Genomic DNA, 22,535 nt, shown 5'->3' on the forward strand with positions numbered 1-22,535 from the left:
CAAAATACGGGGGAGTCAATTTAAAACCAAGTTGAGAAGGAATTTCTTCTCCCAGAGGGTTGTGAATCTGTGGAATTCTCTGCCCAAGGAAGCAGTTGAAGCTAGCTCATTGAATGTATTCAAATCACAGATAGATAGATTTTTAACCAATAAGGGAATTAAGGGTTATGGGGAGCGGGCGGGTAGATGGAGCTGAGTCCACGGCCAGATCAGCCATGATTTTTTTGAATGGCGGAGCAGGCTCGAGGGGCTAGATAGCCTACTCCTGTTCCTAATTCTTATGTTCTAGATACAGACCAAACTTCCTCAGCACAAATTCACCATCTTAAAAATATAAATATACAGATGTTACAATATAAAATGAGCACCTATATCACACTATTGTATGAGGAGGATTAGTACCCAATGATCTTCTCCCACACTGTCACTCAATGCAATACACAACAAACCCTCTATCCCACACATTGGTGGGAAAGAGGGTTTCTTGATTTCAACAGAGAGGAAAATTGGGTGGGTGTATAATGGGCAGGTGTATAATGGCCGGGTGTATAATGGACGAGGTGTATAATGGATGGGGTGTATAACGGGCAGGGTGTATAACAGCGGGGTATATAATGGGCGGATGTATAACGGGCAGGTGTATGGCGGGTGTGGGTGTATAACAGTGGGGTGTATAACGGGCAAATGTATAACGAGTAGGTGTATAACAGCCAGGTGTTAAATTGGCAGGGTGTATAACGGCTAGGTGTTAAATTGGCAGGGTGTATAACGGGCGGGTTTATAATGGGCTGGATGTATAACGGCAGGTGTATAACGTGGGTGTATAACGGTGGGGTGTATAATGGGTGAGTGTAGAATGGATGTGTGTTTAACAGGCAGTTGTATAATGGTGGGGTGTATAATAGACGTGTGTATAATAGGCGTGTGATGGTGGGCGGGGTGTATAACAGGCGGGTGTATAGCGGGCGGATGTATAACAGGCGGGGTATATAACATGCAGGTGTATAACGGGCGGGTGTATAACATGTGGGTGTATAGTGGTGGAGTGCTTAACGGGCGGGTGTATCACAGGCGGGTGTATAATGGGCTGGATGTATAACGGCAGGTGTATAACGTGGGTGTATAACGGTGGGGTGTATAATGGGTGGGTGTAGAATGGATGTGTGTTTAACAGGCAGTTGTATAATGGTGGGTTGTATAATAGGCGTGTGTATAATAGGCGTGTGATGGCGGGCAGGGTGTATAACAGGCGGGTGTATAGCGGGCGGATGTATAACAGGCGGGGTATATAACATCCAGGTGTATAACGGGCGGGTGTATAACATGCGGGTGTATAGTGGTGGGGTGCTTAACGGGTGGGTGTATCACAGGTGGGTGTATAATGGGTGGGGTGTATAACAGGCGGGTGTATAATAGGCGTGTGATGGCGGGCGGGGTGTATAGCAGGCGGGTGTATAGCGGGCGGATGTATAACGGGCGGGTATATAACGGGCGGGTGTATAATGGGCCGGGTGTATATCAGGCTGGGTGTATAACGGGTGGGGTGTATTATGGGCAGGTATATAACAGGCTGGGTGTATAACAGGTGGGGTGTCTAACGGGCGGGGTGTATAATGGGCAGTGTGTATAACAGGCAGGTATATAACAGATGGGGTGTATAATTGGCAGTTGTATAACAGGCGGGTGTATAATTGCCAGTTGTATAACGGGCAGGCATATAATGGGCGGGTGTATAATGGGGGAATGTATAACGGGTCGGGTGTATAAAACATGGGTGTATAACGGGCGGGTGTATCACGGGCAGGTGTAGAATGGGCGGGATGTATAACGGTGAGTTGTATAACAGGCGGGTTGTATAATAGGCAGGTGCATAACGGGCAGGTGTATGGCGAGTGCATGTAAAATGGGCCGGTGTATAACGGGCAGGTGTATAACAGGCGCATGTATAACGGGAAGATGTATAACAAGGCACGTGTATAATGGGCGGGTGTATAACGGGCGGGTGTATAACGGGAGGGTATATAATGGGCGGGGTGTATAACAGGCTGGGTGTATAACGGGCAGGGTATATAACGGTCTGGTGCATAATGGACGGGTATTTAAAGGGCCAGGTGTATAACGGGCGGGTATATGACAGACTGGGTGTATAATGGGCGGGTGTTTAAAGGGCGGGGTGTATAACAGGCGGGTATATAACAGGCGGGTCGTATAACAGGCGGGTATATAACAGGTGGGTATATAACGGGCGGGGTGTAAAATAGTCAGGGTGTAAAATGGGCAGGGTGTATATTGGGCAGTGTGTATAATGGGCAGTGTCTATAACGGATGGGGTGTATAATTGGCAGTTGTATAACGGACGGGTGTATAATTGGCAGATTTATAACGGGCAGACGTATAATGGATGGAGTGTATAATTGGCAGGTGTATAACGAGCGGGTGTATAATTGGCAATCATACCAGCTAACAACATGCAGGGAGGGGACTTGGCATTGGTACTTTTGCATTGGCACCACACTCCCTCATAGTCACCCTATACAGATGTAACCCACACATTCCTTTCATTCATTCCATCGCTCTCACTCAAGCTTCTCTTCTTTCCCTCCTTGCAGGAGAAAAGAGCCCACATTAGCAGGAAGAGGAGTGAACCAGACGTGGCCTTCCACCCTTCGCCACTTTGGCAGCAGCAGAGATCGCCCTGGAGGTTTCAGGAGTTGCGGAGCAGCTGGCGGTGGGAGACGGAGACAGGGGGACCTCGCAGCAACCCGATGACAGAATTACATCCTCATATAGTCACATGGCATATAGCAATCACTCATATGGGACATGTGTCAGCAGAGTGCATGGTCAGCATGTGTATAATGGTATTGTGACCCATTCTCAATATAACCTTTCTAAGTCATCTCTTTATTCTCCCACAGGTCCATCAAGTGCCCACCGCGCTCCCCCATCCCACCCTCCCAATATCCAGCTGGAGGAGGAAGACGACTCCTCAGAAAAGTCTCCAGCCTCTGAGGGTGCACCATCACCAGACATAAGCGCACACAGCACGAGCACAGATACACACATTTCGGTGGGTCCAATGTGAAATAGAGTAGCGTTGTCATCTGGTGTCTCACAACTCACAAGTGAGCAAGAGGCGATGGTGGAGACAGGGACAGCAGTGGAGAGTCCTCGCCGGAGGGCACAGGACACTCCGAGCTTTGCTCAGCTGCATGCAGATGCTGAGCCTCAGGGGGCCATCCAGAAAGTGGGTGATCCTGGAGGTGCAGGAAGAAGTGCAAGAGGGCCCTGACAGGTATTGCAAGAGCGATGTCTGCAAACATTCAGAGAATGGAGGATTCCATCTCCAACATGAGCACACCGTGTTGCAGGTAAATGTGACTGTAGGCTCCTCCATGGAAAGGATGGCCGCCTACATGGAACAGCTAATGTGCCATTCACATGAGCTGTGGACAACAGATGGCAGTGGCTCATAGACCTCCTCTCTAGGAGGGATGTCAAAGTAGACTTGAATCCTTATGACCCCACTGTGTGCAGCAAGGTGCTCTCTAGCTTCTTGCTAGCAGGGAAGTGCAGGTGGCCTATGAGAGGGATGATGGTGAGAGGGGATATGAAAGTAAGGGCTGCTCTCACAGTGCTCACACTTCTCCTCCGTTGCCTCCCCCGAGCCAGAGCCCCAGATGCTTCCTCGGATCCCGATGGCTGAGTTTGCCCTTGCACAATCACAGGAGGTGCAAACTTTGGCGGGGCCCTCACAGGCTCCAAAAGCCAGTGGACGGTTGGCAAAAGTGTCTATGCAGTTGCAGCAAGGAAGTGAGCAGCTTGCTTCTACCTCTGCTGAAACCATAGGGGTTGCACCTCTTAGAAGCACGCTAAAATGGATTAAACAAGTGTTTTTATTAAGGTTCCATTACTGTTATGTCACATATAAAACTACTTATTTTCACTACTTTCTGGTCATGCCCATTTTTGTCTGCTACTTTGGAAGCTGCTTAGTGAGTTGGAGTGAATAGTGAGACATAATGTTACCTCCAACAATGGGGGTTAGTGTGAAAGGAATGGCCTGGTCATTGTAGGGGTGCTTTATAGTGTTGTTGGGTAAGGGAGAACCTGACACAGCATGTGACAGCCATATGAGTGTAATGCAGGATGTTATGTAAATCTGGCCATGATGAGGCCATCCCTAGTCTTCCAGGCAACAATGTGTTCAGGTGTTGCTGGCATCTGGACCTCAGTTTCCTCCTGCTCCTCTTCATCTTCCAGCTGATGTTCCTCCTCCTCCTTTGAAGAGGGTGTGCACTCAATGCCTTGCTCGTCATGCAGCGCTACTTCTTGTTGCTGTGCTATGTTGTGCAATGCACAGCAGATATGACAATGCTGCAGACCCTGGCTGGTGCACACTGAAGGGCACATCCAGATCTGTCAAGGCATCTGAAGCGCATTTTCAGCATGCCTATTGTTTTCTCTTTAACAGATCTGGTGGATTTGTGGCTTTCATTATAATGCTCCTCGGCTTCATTGCCTGGCCTCCTCAAGGGTGCCATGAGCCACATCTTCAGTGGATATCTCTTGTTTCCAAACAGCTCAACCTCTCTTTATCAGACAACCCCTTCATCTCAGGAATCAACACCGTGAACCTTCTTTGAACTGCCTCCAATGCAAGTACATCCCTCCTTAAATAAGGAGAGCAAAACTGTACGCAGTACTCCACGTGTGGCCTCACCAATGTCCTGTACAGTTGTAGCAAGACTTCTCTACTGTTATACTCCATCCCCCTTGCAATAAATGCCAACATTCCATTTGCCTTCCTAATTATATGTTGTACCTGTATGCTAACTTTTTGTGTTTCGTGTACAAGGACCCCCAGATCCCTCTGTACCACAGCATTTTGTAATCTCTCCCCATTTAAATAATAATTTTCTTTTTTATTTTTACTACCAAAGTGGACAACCTCACATTTTCCCACGTTATATTCCATCTGCAAAATTTTTGCCCATTCACTGAGCCTATCTATATCCTTTTGCAGCTTCTTTGCTTCCTCCTCACAACTTACTTTCCCACCTATCTTTGTATCATCACCAAATTTGGTTACATTACATTTGGTCCCTTCATCCAAGTCATTAAGATAGATTGTAAATATTTGAGGCCCCAGCACTGATCCCTGTGGCACCCCACCAGTTACAGTTTGCCAACCTGAAAATGACCCATTTATCCCAACTCTCTGTTTTCTGTTAGTTAGCCAATCCTCTATCCAAGCTAATATGTTACCCCCAACCCCGTGAGCTCGTATCTTGTGCAATAACCTTTTATGTGGCACCTTATCGAATGCTTTCTGGAAATCCAAATACACATCTACTGGTTCCCCTTTATCCACACTGCTCATTACATCCTCAAAGAACTCCAGCAAATTTGTCAAACATGATTTTCCTTTCATAAAACTATGCTGACTCTGCTTGACTGTACTATGATTTTCTAAATGTCCTGCTTTTACTTTCTTAATGATGGACTCCAGCATTTTCGCAATGACAGATGTTAGGCTAACTGGTCTATAGTTTCCTGCTTTCTGTCTCCCTCCTTTCTTAAATAAGGGCATTACATTTGCGGTTTTCCAGTCTGCTGGGACCTTTCCAGAATTCAGGGAATTTTGGTAGATCACAACCAATGCATCCACTATCTCTGCAGCCACTTCTTTTAAGACCCTAGGATGCAGGCCATCAGGTTCACGGGAACTGTCCACCTTTACACCCATTAGTTTGCCTAATACTTTATCTCTAGTGATGGTGATTGTTTTAAGTTCCACCCTCCCCCAATAGTTTCTTGATTATCAATTATTGGGATGCCTTTAGTGTCTTCTATCGTGAAGACTGATGCAAAATATTTGTTTAAAGTTCTGCCATTTCCCTATTTCCCATTATTAATTCTCCAGTCTCATCCTCTAAGGTACCAATGTTTACTTTAGCTATTCGCTTCCTTTTTATATACCTGTAGATGCTCTTACTGGCTGTTTTTATATTTCCTGCTAGTTTACTCTAATATGCTATCTTTTCTGTCTTTATCATTTTTTTGGTCGTCCATTGCTGGTTTCTAAAAATTTCCTAACCCTCTGCCTTCCACTGTTCTTAGCAACATTGTATGCCTTTGTTTTCAATTTGATACCATCCTTTACTTCCTTAGTTAGCCAGGGATGGTTCATCCTTCTCTTAGTGTCTTTTTTCTTACTGGAATAAATCTTTGCTGAGAGATATGAAATATCTCCTTAAACGTTTGCCACTGCTGATTTACAATCTTACTCTTTATTCAATTTTCCCAATCCACTTTAACCAACTCTGCCTTCATACCTTTGTAATGATCTTTATTTAAGTTCCGGACACTATTTTGAGTTCTAGCTTTCTCACCCTCAAACTGAATTTGAAATTCTACCATGTTATGATCACTCTTCCCAAGAGGATCCTTCACTGCAAGATCATTAATTAATCCAGACTCGTTACACATTACCAAATCTAAAATAGTTTGCTCCCTGGTTGATTCCACAACGTATTGTTCCAAGAAACCATCCCGCATACACTCTATGAACTCTTCCTCAAGGCTATCTTTGTCAATTTAATTTGTCCAACCAATATGAAGATTAAAATCACGCACGATTCTTGCACTGCCTTTCTTACAAGCCTCCAATATTTCTTGATTTATACTCTGTGCTACAGCGTGGCTATTGTTTGGGGGCCTGTAGACCACTCCCACCAGTGACTTCTTTCCCTTATTATTTCTTATCTCCCCCCAAACTGATTCTACATCTTGATCTTCTGAGCCAATATCATTTCTCACTACTGCACTGATCTCATCATTTATTAACAGAGCTACCCCATCTCCTTTTCCTTTCTGTCTATCCTTATGAAATGGCAAATACGTCTGAATATTTAGAAACATAGAAACATAGAAAATAGGTGCAGGAATAGGCCATATGTCCCTTCGAGCCTGCACCACCATTCAATCACGGCTGATCATTCACCTCAGTACCCCTTTCCTGCTTTCTCTCCATACCTCTTGATCCCTTTAGCCGTCAGGGCCATATCTAACTCCCTCTTGAATATATCTAACAAACTGGCATCAACAACTCTCTGCGGTAGAGAATTCCACAGGTTAACAACTCTCTGAGTTCCCAGCCTTGGTCACCTTGCCACTACGTCTCTGTAATGGCTATCAGATCATACCCATTTATTTCTATTTGTACCGTCAACTCATCTATCTTGTTATGAATGCTTTGTGCGTTCAGATATAGAGCTTTTAATTTTGTCTTATGTGTATACGTTCTGTCCCTTCCTGTCACATTCTGGTTATCATTACTCCTATCGCTACCCTGCACTTTTGCCTTCTCCTTTCTCTTTGACTTTTTTAATTTCCGCTTACTGGATCCCTCCCCTTCATTATTTAGTTCAAAGCCCTATCTACAGCCCTAGTTATTTGATTCGTCAGGAGACTGGCCCCAGCCTGGTTCAAGTGAAGTCTGTCCCGACAGAACAGCTCCCTCCTATCCCAGTACTGGTGCCAATGCCCCATGAATCGAAACCCATTCCTCCCACACCGATCTTTGAGCCACGTGTTCATCTCTCTGATCCTATTTACCCTATGCAAATTTGCTCATTATCTTTATGGTTCTGCTTTTTAATGTAGTCCCTTGCTGCTCATACTCCCTGAGCAGAACCTCTTACTTTGTTCTACCTATGTCATTGGTACCTACGTGGACCACAACAACTGGATCTTCCCCCTCCCACTCCAAGTTCCTCTCCAGCCCAGAGGAGATATCCTTAACCCTAGCACTGGGCAGACAACACAGCCTTCGGGACTCAGGATCTCGGCTGCAGAGAACAGTATCTGTCCCCCTAACTATACTGTCCCATACCACTACCACATTTCTTTTTACTCCCCAATAATCCTCTCCAGTGAATCAGTGTTAAGGCTTCCAACCAATATAACTGAGGTAATAAACTAAAAGTAAATAAGTAAACTCTACAGCTGGCCCCAAGTTAGGTTCACTGCCAACCAAAAGATCTTGGGCTAGACTTTCCTGAGAATGCCTCAACGCCAGATTGCTTGCCCAGAAAAACGCTAACGTTTAGTAAGTAATGCTGGTGAAAATTTGCACTTTTATGTTAAAACTAATTAAAACTAATTGCCCGGCAAGAAAATGGGCCTTGTACCTTTAGTTTTGGTGGTTTTCTCGGTGGTTAAGGGGACACTAAGTAAAACGGACATTTTAAAAAAAAATTTAGTCCATGGCTGTGGTTGGGCCTAGGGAGGGGGAAAACTTTTTAAAAAAATTTCACAAAATAAATATAAAAAGGTAAAAAGGATTCCCAAGACACTTTTACACATAATTGCCATTTAATTTTTTTTTTTAAATAAATAAAGAGCCTTTAACTTACCTTTCTTTGCAGAGTACTCAGCTAGCACCCTGTTTAATCAGCTTTTACAGGGCGGTTCCCCCGGTGATCTGGATGGGCTTCCGTTGAGACAAAACTTACACCCTGGCGATTTTCTCGGCAGTGCACGTCGGCAGTTTGGTCCCGGCGGACGTTTTCAGATTTGGGCGATACCACTAAAACAATGTGGAAACTTTTGCCGGGCAGAAAAAGAGCTGTACCACCGAGAAAATCTGTGAGAAGCCGCTGAAAATGATAGGAAAGTTTAGCCCCTTGTTTCGACGTACCAGAGCTTCCCATTGCCCAAATCCGCTTGCCTCAGTAACATCACTGTTGTCAAACGTCATCATACGGAAGTGAGACGGTCCATTTGAGGAGCAACACTGTGCAGGAATAGCTGAAATTGGTCAGCTTGCCCCCCAACTGTCTAGGTGGGTGGCAGTGATCAAGGTTAGACCATGCCACTCTCCTAACTGAAGTAGACATGTTGCCCAGTCTTTATTTTGTCACTATCTTCTGTAGAATAGGATATCAATGATCAGATTGCATGTGTGCACGGCACTGTAACATGTCAAAGTTGACTGACTTCACAAACAATGCAATGATTAATGCATCTGTTGATTAACATCCTTAACCAATCAACATAGAAATATAGAAACATAGAAAATAGGTGCAGGAGTAGGCCATTTGGTCCTTCGAGCCTGCACCACCATTCAATAAGATCATGGCTGATCATTCATCTCAGTACCCCTTTTCTGCTTTCTCTCCATACCCCTTGATCCCTTTAGCCGTAAGGGCCATATTTAACTCCCTCTTGAATATATCAAACGAACTGGCATCAACAACTTTCTGCGGTAGAGAATTCCACAGGTTAACAACTCTCTGAGTGAGGCAGTTTCTCCTCATCTCGGCCCTAAATGGCTTACCCCTTATCCTTAGACTGTGACCCTTGGTTCTGGACTTCCCCAGTATCGGGAACATTCTTCCTGCCTCTAACCAGTCCAATCCCGTCAGAATTTTACATGTTTCTATGAGATCTCCTTTCATTCTTCTAAACTCCAGTGAACACAGACCCAGTCAATCCAGTCTCTCCTCATATGTCCGTCCTGCCATCCCGGGAATCAGTTTGGTGAACCTTTGCTGCACTCCCTCAATAGCAAGAATGTCCTAGAATTGATTAATTAGGATAGATGTCGACAAAAGCTCCAACCTTCTAGTTTAATCCAAAAATACACAATACAACGAAGCTTTGGCTGGTCTTATACATTATATTCCAGTAGTGTACCACTATGTGTTGTGAGATGTGGTAATTTCTTAACACAGAGAGGGTTGTTAAGATCAGGAATACACTACCTAAAAGGGTGGTGGAATCAGATTCAATAGGAACTTTCAAAAGGCAAATTAAACATGAACTTGAAGAGAATTAATTTGCAGGGTGAGAGGGGAAAATGCTGGTGGTGTGGGACTAAATTGGACAGCTCTTTCAAAGAGCCGGCACAGGCACGATTGGTCGAATGAACTCCTTCTGTGCTGTAAGATTCTACGATTCTACGTGCTTTACTTTACAAATTGAACTCCTGAATATATTTTGTGTTTTTTGGGCAGTATGTACACAAATATTCACCATCAAATGACTTAGGTTTTCAAGTGGTTGTGTTACTAACATACCAAAATAACTGACTTTAATTTAACACACTGACGAGGTGGAATACACTAAACGTATTGAAGCACTATTAGAATTTACCTGAACACATATTGCCACACTCCACAGGTTTTGTTTCACAGTTTGTGCAGTCTATATAATCAATTCTCTGTATTCCTGTGAAAGACAAAAGTTGGTATAAAATAGCCTAACCTCTTAATTCCCTAATAATTCAATTTTAAAAAGACTGCAAACTAATTCCCTTATTATTCCCTTCTGTAGATTATGGGAGGATAATATTCTGCACTTAGTACATCACAATACAAACGTTAGTTTATTTAAAGCAATGAAGTAAAACAACTATCACAGACTTTGCTTCAATTTATTTAATTCCTAGGGCTTGTGAGTGCGAAAAATCTAATTTCCCTCCCTCGGAAACCAGGAATTTGGGGAAAACATAGTGATACCACCCGATTTACTGACACATGTTAAATTTGTCTCATCAATGTCTCAAACTGCTAACACCAAGCCCCACACTAATAACTCCCATAAAATTCACATACACACTGCTAGTTCAATCATGTTGCTCATGGCTTTGGAGGGAGTGCAGCCTAGATTTACCAGAATGATAGCTGGACTCCAATGGTTCAGTTACGAGGCGAGATTATACAAATTTTAGGCTTGTATTCCATGAAATTTAGAAGATTTGATCAAAGTTTTCGAGATATTAAAGGGAACTGAAAGGGTAGGTGGAGAGAAACTATTTCCGCTGTTTGGGGAATCTAGGACTAGGGGACATAGCCTAAAAACTAGAGCCAGGCCTTTCAGGAGTGAAGTTAGGAAACATTTCTACATGCAAAGGATGGTAGACGTTTAGAACTCTCTTCCATAAATGGCAGTTGGTGCTAGGTCAGTTGTTAATTTTAAATCTGAGATTGATAGACTACTGTTAACCAATGGTATTAAGGAATATCGGGCAAAGACCGTTATATGGAGTTAAGATACAGATCAGCCATCAACTCATTAAATGGTGGAACAGGCTTGAGGGGTTGAATGGTCAACTTCTGTTCCTATTTATTCAAATATTGTTTAGTCATTTCCTTTCTGCTACTTTGCAATAATTGGCCATTCCACCAGTTAAGATGGAAATAGCATCATTAAGGTTGATTTTAACCTTTGCCCTCTCCCATTACCCCCCTCACCCACTCCTCAGCCCTGATGGGTTGATGAGTGGGGTAATGGGCTAAAATCAGACCTGAGGTCTCAGCCGGCGACATTATATTTTCACCGACTTTGAAGTCTGCAAAGGTTCGTTGCAGGGCTTCAAATCTAAAAGTCATGGCCCAATGAAGTCACCTGCACCACCATGTGATTTTCATAGTGTCTGGAGGAGGGTGTGGGGGAGGGGGAGATCCGCTGGTGTCAAGCCCGCCAGAGAGACCTGGCGGCATGCAGCAAAGTGAGTGGCCAGAAGAGGCCAAGGTAAGTAATTTTTTTTTTAATTCTTCGGTCGGATTGCCCATGGGCGAGGGCGAGCAGGAGTACTTCCTCCCGGATACAGAGCCAAAAGATTTTTGCAGGGGACCATTCGTGCAAAATAAGCACTGTAGCTGTCTCCAGTTTATCGGAGAGGTTCGCAGTGGTCCCTTTAGGCCAGTTGGTCACGCCACTCAGTCCTTGGTACCATAGGTCAGGGAACACCAACTCCGCCCAATGGAACATGAAAATCATGTCCGGTTCCTACAACAAGACCCTGATTTAAATATCTCAATGAAAAGCTCCTGCAGCAACACCCAGGAGAACAATCATCGGGGCATTAAACAAAATTGTGTTTTTATTTCATATTCTTTTAACATTTTCATTTATTAGTTATAAAAATATTGGAGCTGAGGGGAACAAAATGCTTTTTGACTGTCATTCAACAATCGTCCGATTGGGTAACAAAAGAATCTGTTCCCTTTCCAATTGACCTGGTGGATGGACCAATGGCGGGGGTCTGGGGGATGGGGCAATGAGAGGTCATGTGATGAAACTTCCAGAATTATGTCCAACCAGAGTCGGCAAACCTTTTCAGGCAGGTGAGCTGGCCGCCGGTGTCAAGGCCCCCTCGGAAATCGGGTCAGGTCGGCCTCGGGCTATCAGTGGGCAAGAGATTTGTTTTTAAAAGTGCCTGTCTGTTGATCAGCTGTTTTTCAGTACAAATGGGCCCCCGGTGACAGAATTAATTACACGTGAAGCCACAGCACAGCGCAGTCCCCCAGTGCAGTGTGAACCTCTCTTCTATTACTCTAACATTGGGCTGTACCACAATTCCTCCAAAATCTTTTCCATATGTCACTGACATAGATTTATTTCTACGCGACTGGATTGTGAAAAGTGATTTAATATAGAAATTCACTCACCGCATTGTTCAGAACAGGTACGTACAGCTGAGGGGATGAAGGGAAACACTTATAAATCAAACAATTCCCACTTCTATTGCAATAACTTGCATATATTATACCATTTCACTTTTCATTAAGATTTATGGATAAAATGTGAAGGGTTTGTGATTAGGCAATTCGAGAAAAAACTTATTTCCACTGGTCAGTTAATGAGAAGGCATAAATTTAAGAGCATTACCAAAAGAACAAAGGGAGAAGTTAGGAGAACTTTATTTACCAGGAGGGTTGTTAAAATATGGAATGTCCAACCAGAAACAGTGTTGAAAACAGAATCTAGAATAGCTTTTAAACAGAAATTGCATACAACTGACAACCCCAAACTGGACGTTGTCATGTATTCAAACAGCATTGTAACCCATGTCTAATCTGACCTAAGTTGTACACTGTGAGAACAATGACCACTAGGTGGGAGACACTCCTAACCTGGACCTTCAGGTATAAAAGGGGAAGCTCCACCCACTTCCATCACTTGAGTGCTAAGGAATAAAGGACAGGTCACAGACTGACCTTCTCTCAAGCATGGGCCTCGTGTGCATTTATACTGTATAGTAAGGACGTATCAATGGCGACAAGAAACTGGGATTTGAACCACGCGAGCATGGCCATGAGCAGAACAGACGAGAGGTAGAAACATAGAAACATAGAAAATAGGTGCAGGAGCAGGCCATTCAGCCCTTCTAGCCTGCACCGCCATTCAATGAGTTCATGGCTGAACATGAAACTTCAGTACCCCCTTCCTGCTTTCTCGCCATAACCCTTGATCCCCCGAGTGGTAAGGACTTCATCTAACTCCCTTTTGAATATATTTAGTGAATTGGCCTCAACTACTTTCTGTGGTAGAGAATTCCACAGGTTCACCACTCTCTGGGTGAAGAAGTTTCTCCTCATCTCGGTCCTAAATGGCTTACCCCTTATCCTTAGACTGTGACCTCTGGTTCTGGATTTCCCCAACATTGGGAACATTCTTCCTGCATCTAACCTGTCTAAACCCGTCAGAATTTTAAAAGTTTCGATGAGGTCCCCTCTCATTCTTCTGAACTCCAGTGAATACAAGCCCAGTTGATCCAGTCTTTCTTGATAGGTCAGTCCCGCCATCCCGGGAATCAGTCTGGTGAATCTTCGCTGCACTCCCTCAATAGCAAGAATGTCCTTCCTCAAGTTAGGAGACCAAAACTGTACACAATACTCCAGGTGTGGCCTCACCAAGGCCCTGTACAACTGTAGCAACACCTCCCTGCCCCTGTATTCAAATCCCCTCGCTATGAAAGGCCAACATGCCATTTGCTTTCTTAACCGCCTGCTGTACCTGCATGCTAACCTTCAATGACTGATGTACCATGACACCCAGGTCTCGTTGCACCTTCCCTTTTCCTAATCTGTCACCATTCAGATAATAGTCTGTCTCTCTGTTTTTACCACCAAAGTGGATAACCTCACATTTATCCACATTATACTTCATCTGCCATGCATTTGCCCACTCACCTAACCTATCCAAGTCACTCTGCAGCCTAATAGCATCCTCCTCGCAGCTCACACTGCCACCCAACTTAGTGTCATCCGCAAATTTGGAGATACTGCATTTAATCCCCTCGTCTAAATCATTAATGTACAATGTAAACAGCTGGGGCCCCAGCACAGAACCTTGCGGCACCCCACTAGTCACTGCCTGCCATTCTGAAAAGTACCCGTTTACTCCTACTCTTTGCTTCCTGTCTGACAACCAGTTCTCAATCCACGTCAGCACACTACCCCCAATCCCATGTGCTTTAACTTTGCACATTAATCTCTTGTGTGGGACCTTGACGAAAGCCTTCTGAAAGTCCAAATATATCACATCAACTGGTTCTCCTTTGTCCACTTTACTGGAAACATCCTCAAAAAATTCCAGAAGATTTGTCAAGCATGATTTCCCTTTCACAAATCCATGCTGACTTGGACCTATCATGTCACCATTTTCCAGATGCACTGCTATGACATCCTTAATAATTGATTCCATCATTTTACCCACTACTGAGGTCAGACTGACCGGTCTATAATTCCCTGTTTTCTCTCTCCCTCCTTTTTTAAAAAGTGGGGTTACATTGGCTACCCTCCACTCCATAGGAACTGATCCAGAGTCAATGGAATGTTGGAAAATGACTGTCAATGCATCAGCTATTTCCAAGGCCACCTCCTTAAGTACTCTGGGATGCAGTCCATCAGGCCCTGGGGATTTATCGGCCTTCAATCCCATCAATTTCCCCAACACAATTTCCCGACTAATAAAGATTTCCCTCAGTTCCCCCTCCTTACTAGACCCTCTGACCCCTTTTATATCCGGAAGGTTGTTTGTATCCTCCTTAGTGAATACCGAACCAAAGTACTTGTTCAATTGGTCTGCCATTTCTTTGTTCCCCGTTATGACTTCCCCTGATTCTGACTGCAGGGGACCTACGTTTGTCTTTACTAACCTTTTTCTCTTTACATACCTATAGAAACTTTTGCAATCCACCTTAATGTTCCCTGCAAGCTTCTTCTCGTACTCCATTTTCCCTGCCCTAATCAAACCCTTTGTCCTCCTCTGCTGAGTTCTAAATTTCTCCCAGTCCCCAGGTTCGCTGCTATTTCTGGCCAATTTGTATGCCACTTCCTTGGCTTTAATACTATCCCTGATTTCCCTAGATAGCCACGGTTGAGCCACCTTCCCTTTTTTATTTTTACGCCAGACAGGAATGTACAATTGTTGTAATTCATCCATGCGGTCTTTAAATGTCTGCCATTGCCCATCCACAGTCAACCCCCTAAGTATCATTCGCCAATCTATCCTAGCCAATTCACGCCTCATACCTTCAAAGTTACCCTTCTTTAAGTTCTGGACCATGGTCTCTGAATTTACTGTTTCATTCTCCATCCTAATGCAGAAATCCACCCTATTATGGTCACTCTTCCCCAAGGGGCCTCGCACAATGAGATTGCTAATTAATCCTCTCTCATTACACAACACCCAGTCTAAGATGGCCTCCCCCCTAGTTGGTTCCTCAACATATTGGTCTAGAAAACCATCCCTTATGCACTCCAGGAAATCCTCCTCCACCGTATTGCTTCCAGTTTGGCTAGCCCAATCTATGTGCATATTAAAGTCACCCATTATAACTGCTACACCTTTATTACATGCACCCCTAATTTCCTGTTTGATTCCCTCCCCAACATCCCTATTACTGTTTGGAGGTCTGTACACAACTCCTACTAACGTTTTTTGCCCTTTGGTGTTCTGCAGCTCTACCCATATAGATTCCACATCATCCAAGCTAATGTCTTTCCTAACTATTGCATTAATCTCCTCTTTAACCAACAATGCTACCCCACCTCCTTTTCCTTTTATTCTATCCTTCCTGAATGTTGAATACCCCTGAATGTTGAGTTCCCAGCCCTGATCATCCTGGAGCCACGTCTCCGTAATCCCAATCACATCATATTTATTAACATCTATTTGCACAATTAATTCATCCACCTCATTGCGGATACTCCTTGCATTAAGACAGAAAGCCTTCAGGCTTGTTTTTTTAACACCCTTTGTCCTTTTAGAATTTTGCTGTACAGTGGCCCTTTTTGTTCTTTGCCTTGGGTTTCTCCGCCCTCCACTTTTCCTCATCTCCTTTCTGTCTTTTGCTTTTGCCTCCTTTTTGTTTCCCTCTGTCTCCCTGCATTGGTTCCCATCCCCCTGCCATATTAGTTTAAATCCTCCCCAACAGCACTAGCAAACACTCCCCCTAGGACATTGGTTCCGGTCCTGCCCAGGTGCAGACCGTCCAGTTTGTACTGGTCCCACCTCCCCCAGAACCGGTCCCAATGCCCCAGGAATTTGAATCCCTCCCTGCTGCACCACTGCTCAAGCCACGTATTCATCTGCGCTATCCTGCGATTCCTACTCTGACTATCACGTGGCACTGGTAGCAATCCCGAGATTACTACTTTTGAGGTCCTACTTGAGGTACTGGGTTAAGGAATGGTTGGGACAGAGATTCAACATTGTTCAAGCAGCACACAGTTCTCCAGGCAGACAAGGGCAGTCGGACATGCCCCAACATGTAGTCGAACCCAGAGGGGGAGTTCGACAGAGACAATGGAAAGCTGAACAACAATTCACGCCATTGCAAGGGACAATGCGGCCAGTAATGGGGCCATCAACACCTGTTAATGGCGCAATCAAGGGCAATAACAGGGGCAGTCAGGGACGATCGACTGTCAAGAGACCTTTTGTTCCAAACCGCAGCTCATGCTGGAGGCGTGGAGGCACACACTCAGCCGGAGTTTGCAGAGGTGAGCAAAATACCTGCAGAAATTGCAGAAATGAACGCTGGGGGAAATCGCTGGAAGCTGAAGTTCAGCGAGTTCATGTGGAGCACGTATACAGTTCATACACCAGGACACCACCGATAATGATGAAAGTGCTCCTCAATGGCATCCCAGTATCAATGGATTTAGACACGGGGGCCAGCCAGTCCCTGATGAGTATCAAACAGTTCGAAAAGTTGTGGGCGTCCAAGGCCAGGAGGCCAAAATTATCGCCGATTGACGCACAGCTATGGACTTACACAAAGCAGATCATTCCGGTGCTAGGCAGCGACACGGTAGTCGTGACCCACAAAGATTCGGAGAACAGACTGCCATTCTGGATTGTCCCAGGGGACGGTCCCGCACTACTGGGGAGGAGTTGGCTTGCTGTCATGAACTGGAAATGGAGCGATGTCAATGCAATTTCCTCTGTGGAACGAGTATCATGCTCACAGATCCTGGACAAATTTGACTCATTATTTCAACCCGGCATTGGCACTTTCATGGGGGCCAAGGTAGTGATTCACATAAACCCGGACGCCAGGCCACAAGGCTGTACGTGATGCGGGAAAAGATAGAAGGCGAATTGGACCGCCTGCTGAGGGAAGGCATCATCTCGCCAGTCGAATTCAGTGACTGGGCGAGCCCGATTGTGCCGGTGCTCAAGGTGGATGGGTCGGTCAGGATATGTGGCGATTACAAGGCCACCATAAATCGGGTGTCACTCCAAGACCAGTACCCGCTACCGAGAGCGGAGGACCTCTTTGCGACGCTATCCGGTGGCAAACTTTTTTCAAAATTGGACCTGACCTCAGCTTACATGACCCAGGAGCTGGCAAGTGAGTCGAAGAAGCTGACCACCATCACGACACACAAGGGGTTGTTTGAGTACAACAGATGTCCGTTCGGGATTCACTCGGCCGCCGCGATCTTCCAACGAAATATGGAAAGCCTCCTCAAGTCGATTCCAAGGACGGTGGTTTTTCAGGACGACATCCTCATTACGGGTTATGATACTGAAGAACAGTCTGCGGGCTACGCAGACTGGACCGGGTAGGGCTGCGACTGAAAAAGGCGAAGTGCGTCTTCCTAGCTCCAGAGGTAGAATTCCTGGGGATGAGGGTAGCAGCAGACGGGATCAGCCCTACTGCGTCCAAGACGAAAGTGATCCAGAGAGGACCCAGACCCCGTAACACGACGGAGCTGCGTTCGTTCCTGGGGCTCCTGAACTATTTTGGTAACTTTCTTCCCAAATTGAGCACGCTACTGGAGCTGCTACACGTGCACCTACGCAAAGGTCGCGAATGGGTCTGGGGGGACAGCCAGGAAAGGGCTTTTAATAGAGCACGCAATTTGTTATGTTCCAACAATCTGTTAACGCTATATGACCCATGTAAGAAATTTGTGTTAACGTGCGATGCGTCGTCCTATGGTGTCGGGTGTGTGTTGCAGCATGTCAATGCCAAGGGTCAGTTACAGCCGGTAGCTTATGCCTCCAGGAGTCTGTCCCAGGCAGAAAGGGGCTACGGGATGGTAGAAAAGGAGGCGCTCGCATGCGTATATGCGGTAAAGAAAATGCACCAGTACCTGTTTGGCAGGAAATTTGAGCTGGAGACAGATCACAAACCCCTAACGTCCCTTTTGGCCGACAACAAGGCCATAAATGCAAACGCATCGGCCCGCATACAGAGGTGGGCACTCACGTTAGCCGTCTATGACTACACAATTTGGCACAGACCGGGCACCGAAAACTGCGCCGATGCACTCAGCAGGCTCCCACTAGCCACCACTGAGGGGGCTACCGAGCATGCTGCTGAGATGGTCATGGCTGTTGAAGCTTTCGGAAGCGAAGGCTCACCCGTGACAACCCGTCAGATTAAAGTCTGGACAAATAGAGACCCGCTATTGTCTCTCGTCAAGAAATGTGTCCTGAATGGGGACTGGGCAGCCATGTATAGGGCATGCCCTGAGAAATTTAAACCATTTCACAGGCGCAGGGATGTACTCTCGATTCAGGCCGATTGCCTACTGTGGGGAAACCGCGTAGTCATGCCGCAGATGGGCAGAGAGGTGTTCATCAGAGAACTCCACAATGGGCACCCGGGCATTGTCACGATGAAGGCAATTGCCAGGTCACACGTTTGGTGGCCAGGGATAGACGCAGATCTGGAACTTTGTGTTCACAGGTGCAACACGTGTACCCAGGGAAGCCCCCATTAGCCCCTGGCCATGGCCCGCCAAGCCTTGGTCACGCATCCATGTGGACTACGCAGGTCCTTTCATGGGGAAAATGTTTTTGGTTGTAGTAGACGCCTACTCCAAATGGATCGAGTGTGACATTTTAAATTCAAGCACATCCTCTGCCACGGTAGAAAGTCTACAGGCAATGTTCGCTGCCCACGGTCTACCGGACATCTTGGTCAGCGACAATGGCCCGTGCTTCACAAGCACTGAATTCCAGGACTTCATGGCAGGCAATGGAATTTACCATGTTAGAACGGCACCGTTCAAGCCGGCCTCAAACGGCCAGGCAGAACGAGCAGTGCAGATAATCAAACAGGGGATGCTCAGAATCCAAGGGGGTTCCCTACAAACCCGCTTATCACGCCTCCTGTTGGCCTCTAGATCCCGACCACACTCGCTCACAGGGGTTCCACCCGCAAAGCTGCTAATGAAAAGGACGCTCAAAACCCGGTTATCCCTTATACACCCCACCATGAAAGAAATTGTCGAGAGCAGGTGCCAGTCACAATATGACTACCATGACAGGAATGCGAGGGCGCGATGTATTGATGTAAATGATCCTGTTTTTGTTCTCAACTACGCTGCAGGGCCCAAGTGGCTCACAGGCACTGTGGTTGCCAAAGAGGGAAATAGGATTCTGGTAGTTAAACTTACCAATGGACAAATCTGCCGCAAACATGTGGATCAAACAAAAAGGAGATTCAGCAACCCCATAGAAGAAGCAGAGGAAGAACACGATGTGGAGTTCACTCCACCACAGTTGACCGAACACAGGAACCAAAGGGAGGAGAGCCCAGTCACTGTGGGCACCGCAAACAGCAGACACTCAGGCCAGCGCCCAACAACCGGAGCCCCAACTCAGGCGCTCTGCAAGGGAGCGTAAACCACCAGAGAGACTCAATCTGTGATCCCAATAAGACTTTGGGGGGGAGGTGATGTCATGTATTCAACCAGCATTGTAACCCATGTCTAATCTGACCTAAGTTGTACACTGTGAGAACAATGACCACTAGGTGGGAGACACTCCTAACCTGGACCTTCAGGTATAAAAGGGGAAGCTCCACCCACTTCCATCACTTGAGTGCTAAGGAATAAAGGACAGGTCACAGACTGACCTTCTCTCAAGCATGGGCCTCGTGTGCATTTATATTGTATAGTAAGGACATATCAGACGTCATGAAAAGGATTGTACTTTTCCAATTGAACAATAATGATAAAGGTTAGCGCAGTATTAGAGGGCGGATTTTCTGAATGTCCATTTACGACTGAAGATTTTTTGGCCGAGCGAATGTGATCCCCATAATAGTCCTTCCAGAAAAAATTATAGGGAGAGTGGCTGCAATTGCAGAGAGAGAAAAAAAGGGGTAAAATCTTATGGAGGAGAGGCAGGGGAATGGGATTGTGGATAGTTTTTAAAGAGGGCCAGCACAAGTGTAATGGGGCACATGGCCTCCTCTGTGCTGTAAAATTCTATGATAATGTATTTGTCAGCTGTCAGGAGTTGATGAGCACCACAATGATACGGGGCTAAAAGAGTTAAATTATAAAGAGATGTTGTACACCAGGCTTATATTCCCATGAGAAGATTAAGGAGTGATCGAAGGGGTGAGACCACACCTGGAGTATTGTGTATAGTTTTGGTCTCCTTACCTAAGGAAGGATATACTTGTCATAGAGGAAGTACAATGAAGGTTCACCAGGCTGATTCCTGGAAGAGGGGATTGTCCTATGAGGAGAGATTGAGTAGACTAGACCCATCTTCTCTAGAGTTTAGAAGAATGAGAGGTGATCGAATTGAAACAAAATTCTTACAGTGCTTGACTGGATAGATATAGGGAGGAAGTTTCCTCTGGCTGGGGAGCATAGAACCAGGGGACACAGTCTCAGAATAAGGGGTTGGCCATTTAGGACTGAGATGAGGAGAAATCTCTTCACTCGGGGGTTGTGAATCTTTGGAATTCTCTACCCCAGAAGCTGTGGAAGCTCAGTTGTTGAGTATATTCAAGACAGAGATCGATAGATTTTTGAATATTAAGGGAATCAAGGGATATGGGGCTAGTGCATGTAAATGGAGTTGAGGTAGAAGATCAGCCATGAGCTTATTGAATGGCGGAGCAGGGGCCAAATGGCATACTCCTGCTCCTATTTCTTATGTTCTTATGTTCTAATTGAGGTGCTTCAGATGATTAAAGGAGTTGATAGGGTAGATAGAGAGAAACTATTTCCTCTGGTGGCGGAGTCCAGAACAAAGCCGTTCAGGGGTGATGTCAGGAAGCACTTCTTCACATAAAGGGTAATGGAACTCTAGAACAAACTTTCCCCAAAAAGCTGTTGAGGCTGGGATCAATTGAAAACTGTTAAGACTGAGATTGCTAGATTTTTGTTCAGTAAGGGTATTAAGGATTACAGAACCAAGGGAGGGAGATGGAATTAAGATACAGAGCAGCCATGATTTAATTGAATGGCGGAATAGGCTCAATGGGATGAACAGCCCCCTCCTGTTCCGATGTTCATATTAATAGGCTCCTTCAAGGCTCCCACCATGGATTTAGACTGAGATCTATATTGCCACAGTCTGTCGATCTCTGTGGTCTATTGCTACTAAATCACAGGATCTTATGGTGTTCTCTAACAATATAAATACATTTAAAGATTGTTTAAATGAGCAATGTGCTTTAAATGTGGTCTAAAGCTAATTTACAGAAGACATTTGTAGGACCCTTAAGCAATCGTCAGAGGATCCATTTTTCAGAAACTTTATACATGATTTTTTTTAATATGTTGGTTCTCTAAAACAGTATTCTAGGATAGCTTATCCACAATGTTATGCAAAGAACTATTGGAAATAAAAGAAAAATGTTAAGCTAAGATTTTTCAGTGTCTGTGTTCTACATTGGCTCCCGGTCCAGCAATACCTCAAATTTAAAATTCTCGTCCTTGTTTTCAAATCCCTCCACAGCCATGTCCCTCCCTATCTCTCAAACTTACATACCCTCCGAAAACTCTGCGCTGCTCCATTTCTGGCTCCTTGCGCATGTCCCATTTCTATCGCTCCATCATTGGCGGCCATGCCTTCAGCTGCCTAGGCTCGAAGCTCTGGAACTCCCTTCCTAAACCTCTCCGCCTCTCCACCTCTCTCTCCTCCTTTAAGATGCTCCTTAAAACGTACCTCTTTGACCAAGCTTTTGCTCACCTGTCCTAATATCTCCTTACATGGCTCGGAGTAAAATTTTATTTGATAACACTCCTGTGAAGTGTCTTAGGACGTTTTCTATGTTAAATGCGCTATATTATATATCAAGTTATTGCTGTTTAAAACTGGCTTATACCAAGTGATTTCAATAATGACAGATTGATTCTTTTAACTTTTCTTGTTTTGTTTCTGAAACAGTAGAGAGGTGTTGTTTATTGCGGAAAGAGTAATGTAATGTGAATTAACGTGCTAAACTCCAAAAACCATTGTAATAATACTTT

General features: G+C 45.2%; 1 protein-coding gene across 1 annotated transcript in view; it reads right to left on the reverse strand.

Moving 5' to 3' along the window:
* The window catches only part of LOC139242360 (uncharacterized), a 74,497-nt gene that overhangs the window by 32,334 nt on the left and 19,628 nt on the right, over positions 1-22,535 (reverse strand). The window contains exons 3-4 of the mRNA XM_070870338.1: positions 12,462-12,488; positions 10,162-10,236 (exon numbers count right to left, since the gene is read on the reverse strand). Of these exons, the coding sequence (XP_070726439.1) occupies positions 10,162-10,236; positions 12,462-12,488 (102 nt within the window). The remainder of the gene's footprint in view (positions 1-10,161; positions 10,237-12,461; positions 12,489-22,535) is intronic.

The sequence above is a fragment of the Pristiophorus japonicus genome, chromosome 1, assembly GCF_044704955.1.
Source record: "Pristiophorus japonicus isolate sPriJap1 chromosome 1, sPriJap1.hap1, whole genome shotgun sequence".
NCBI lineage: Eukaryota > Metazoa > Chordata > Chondrichthyes > Pristiophoridae > Pristiophorus > Pristiophorus japonicus.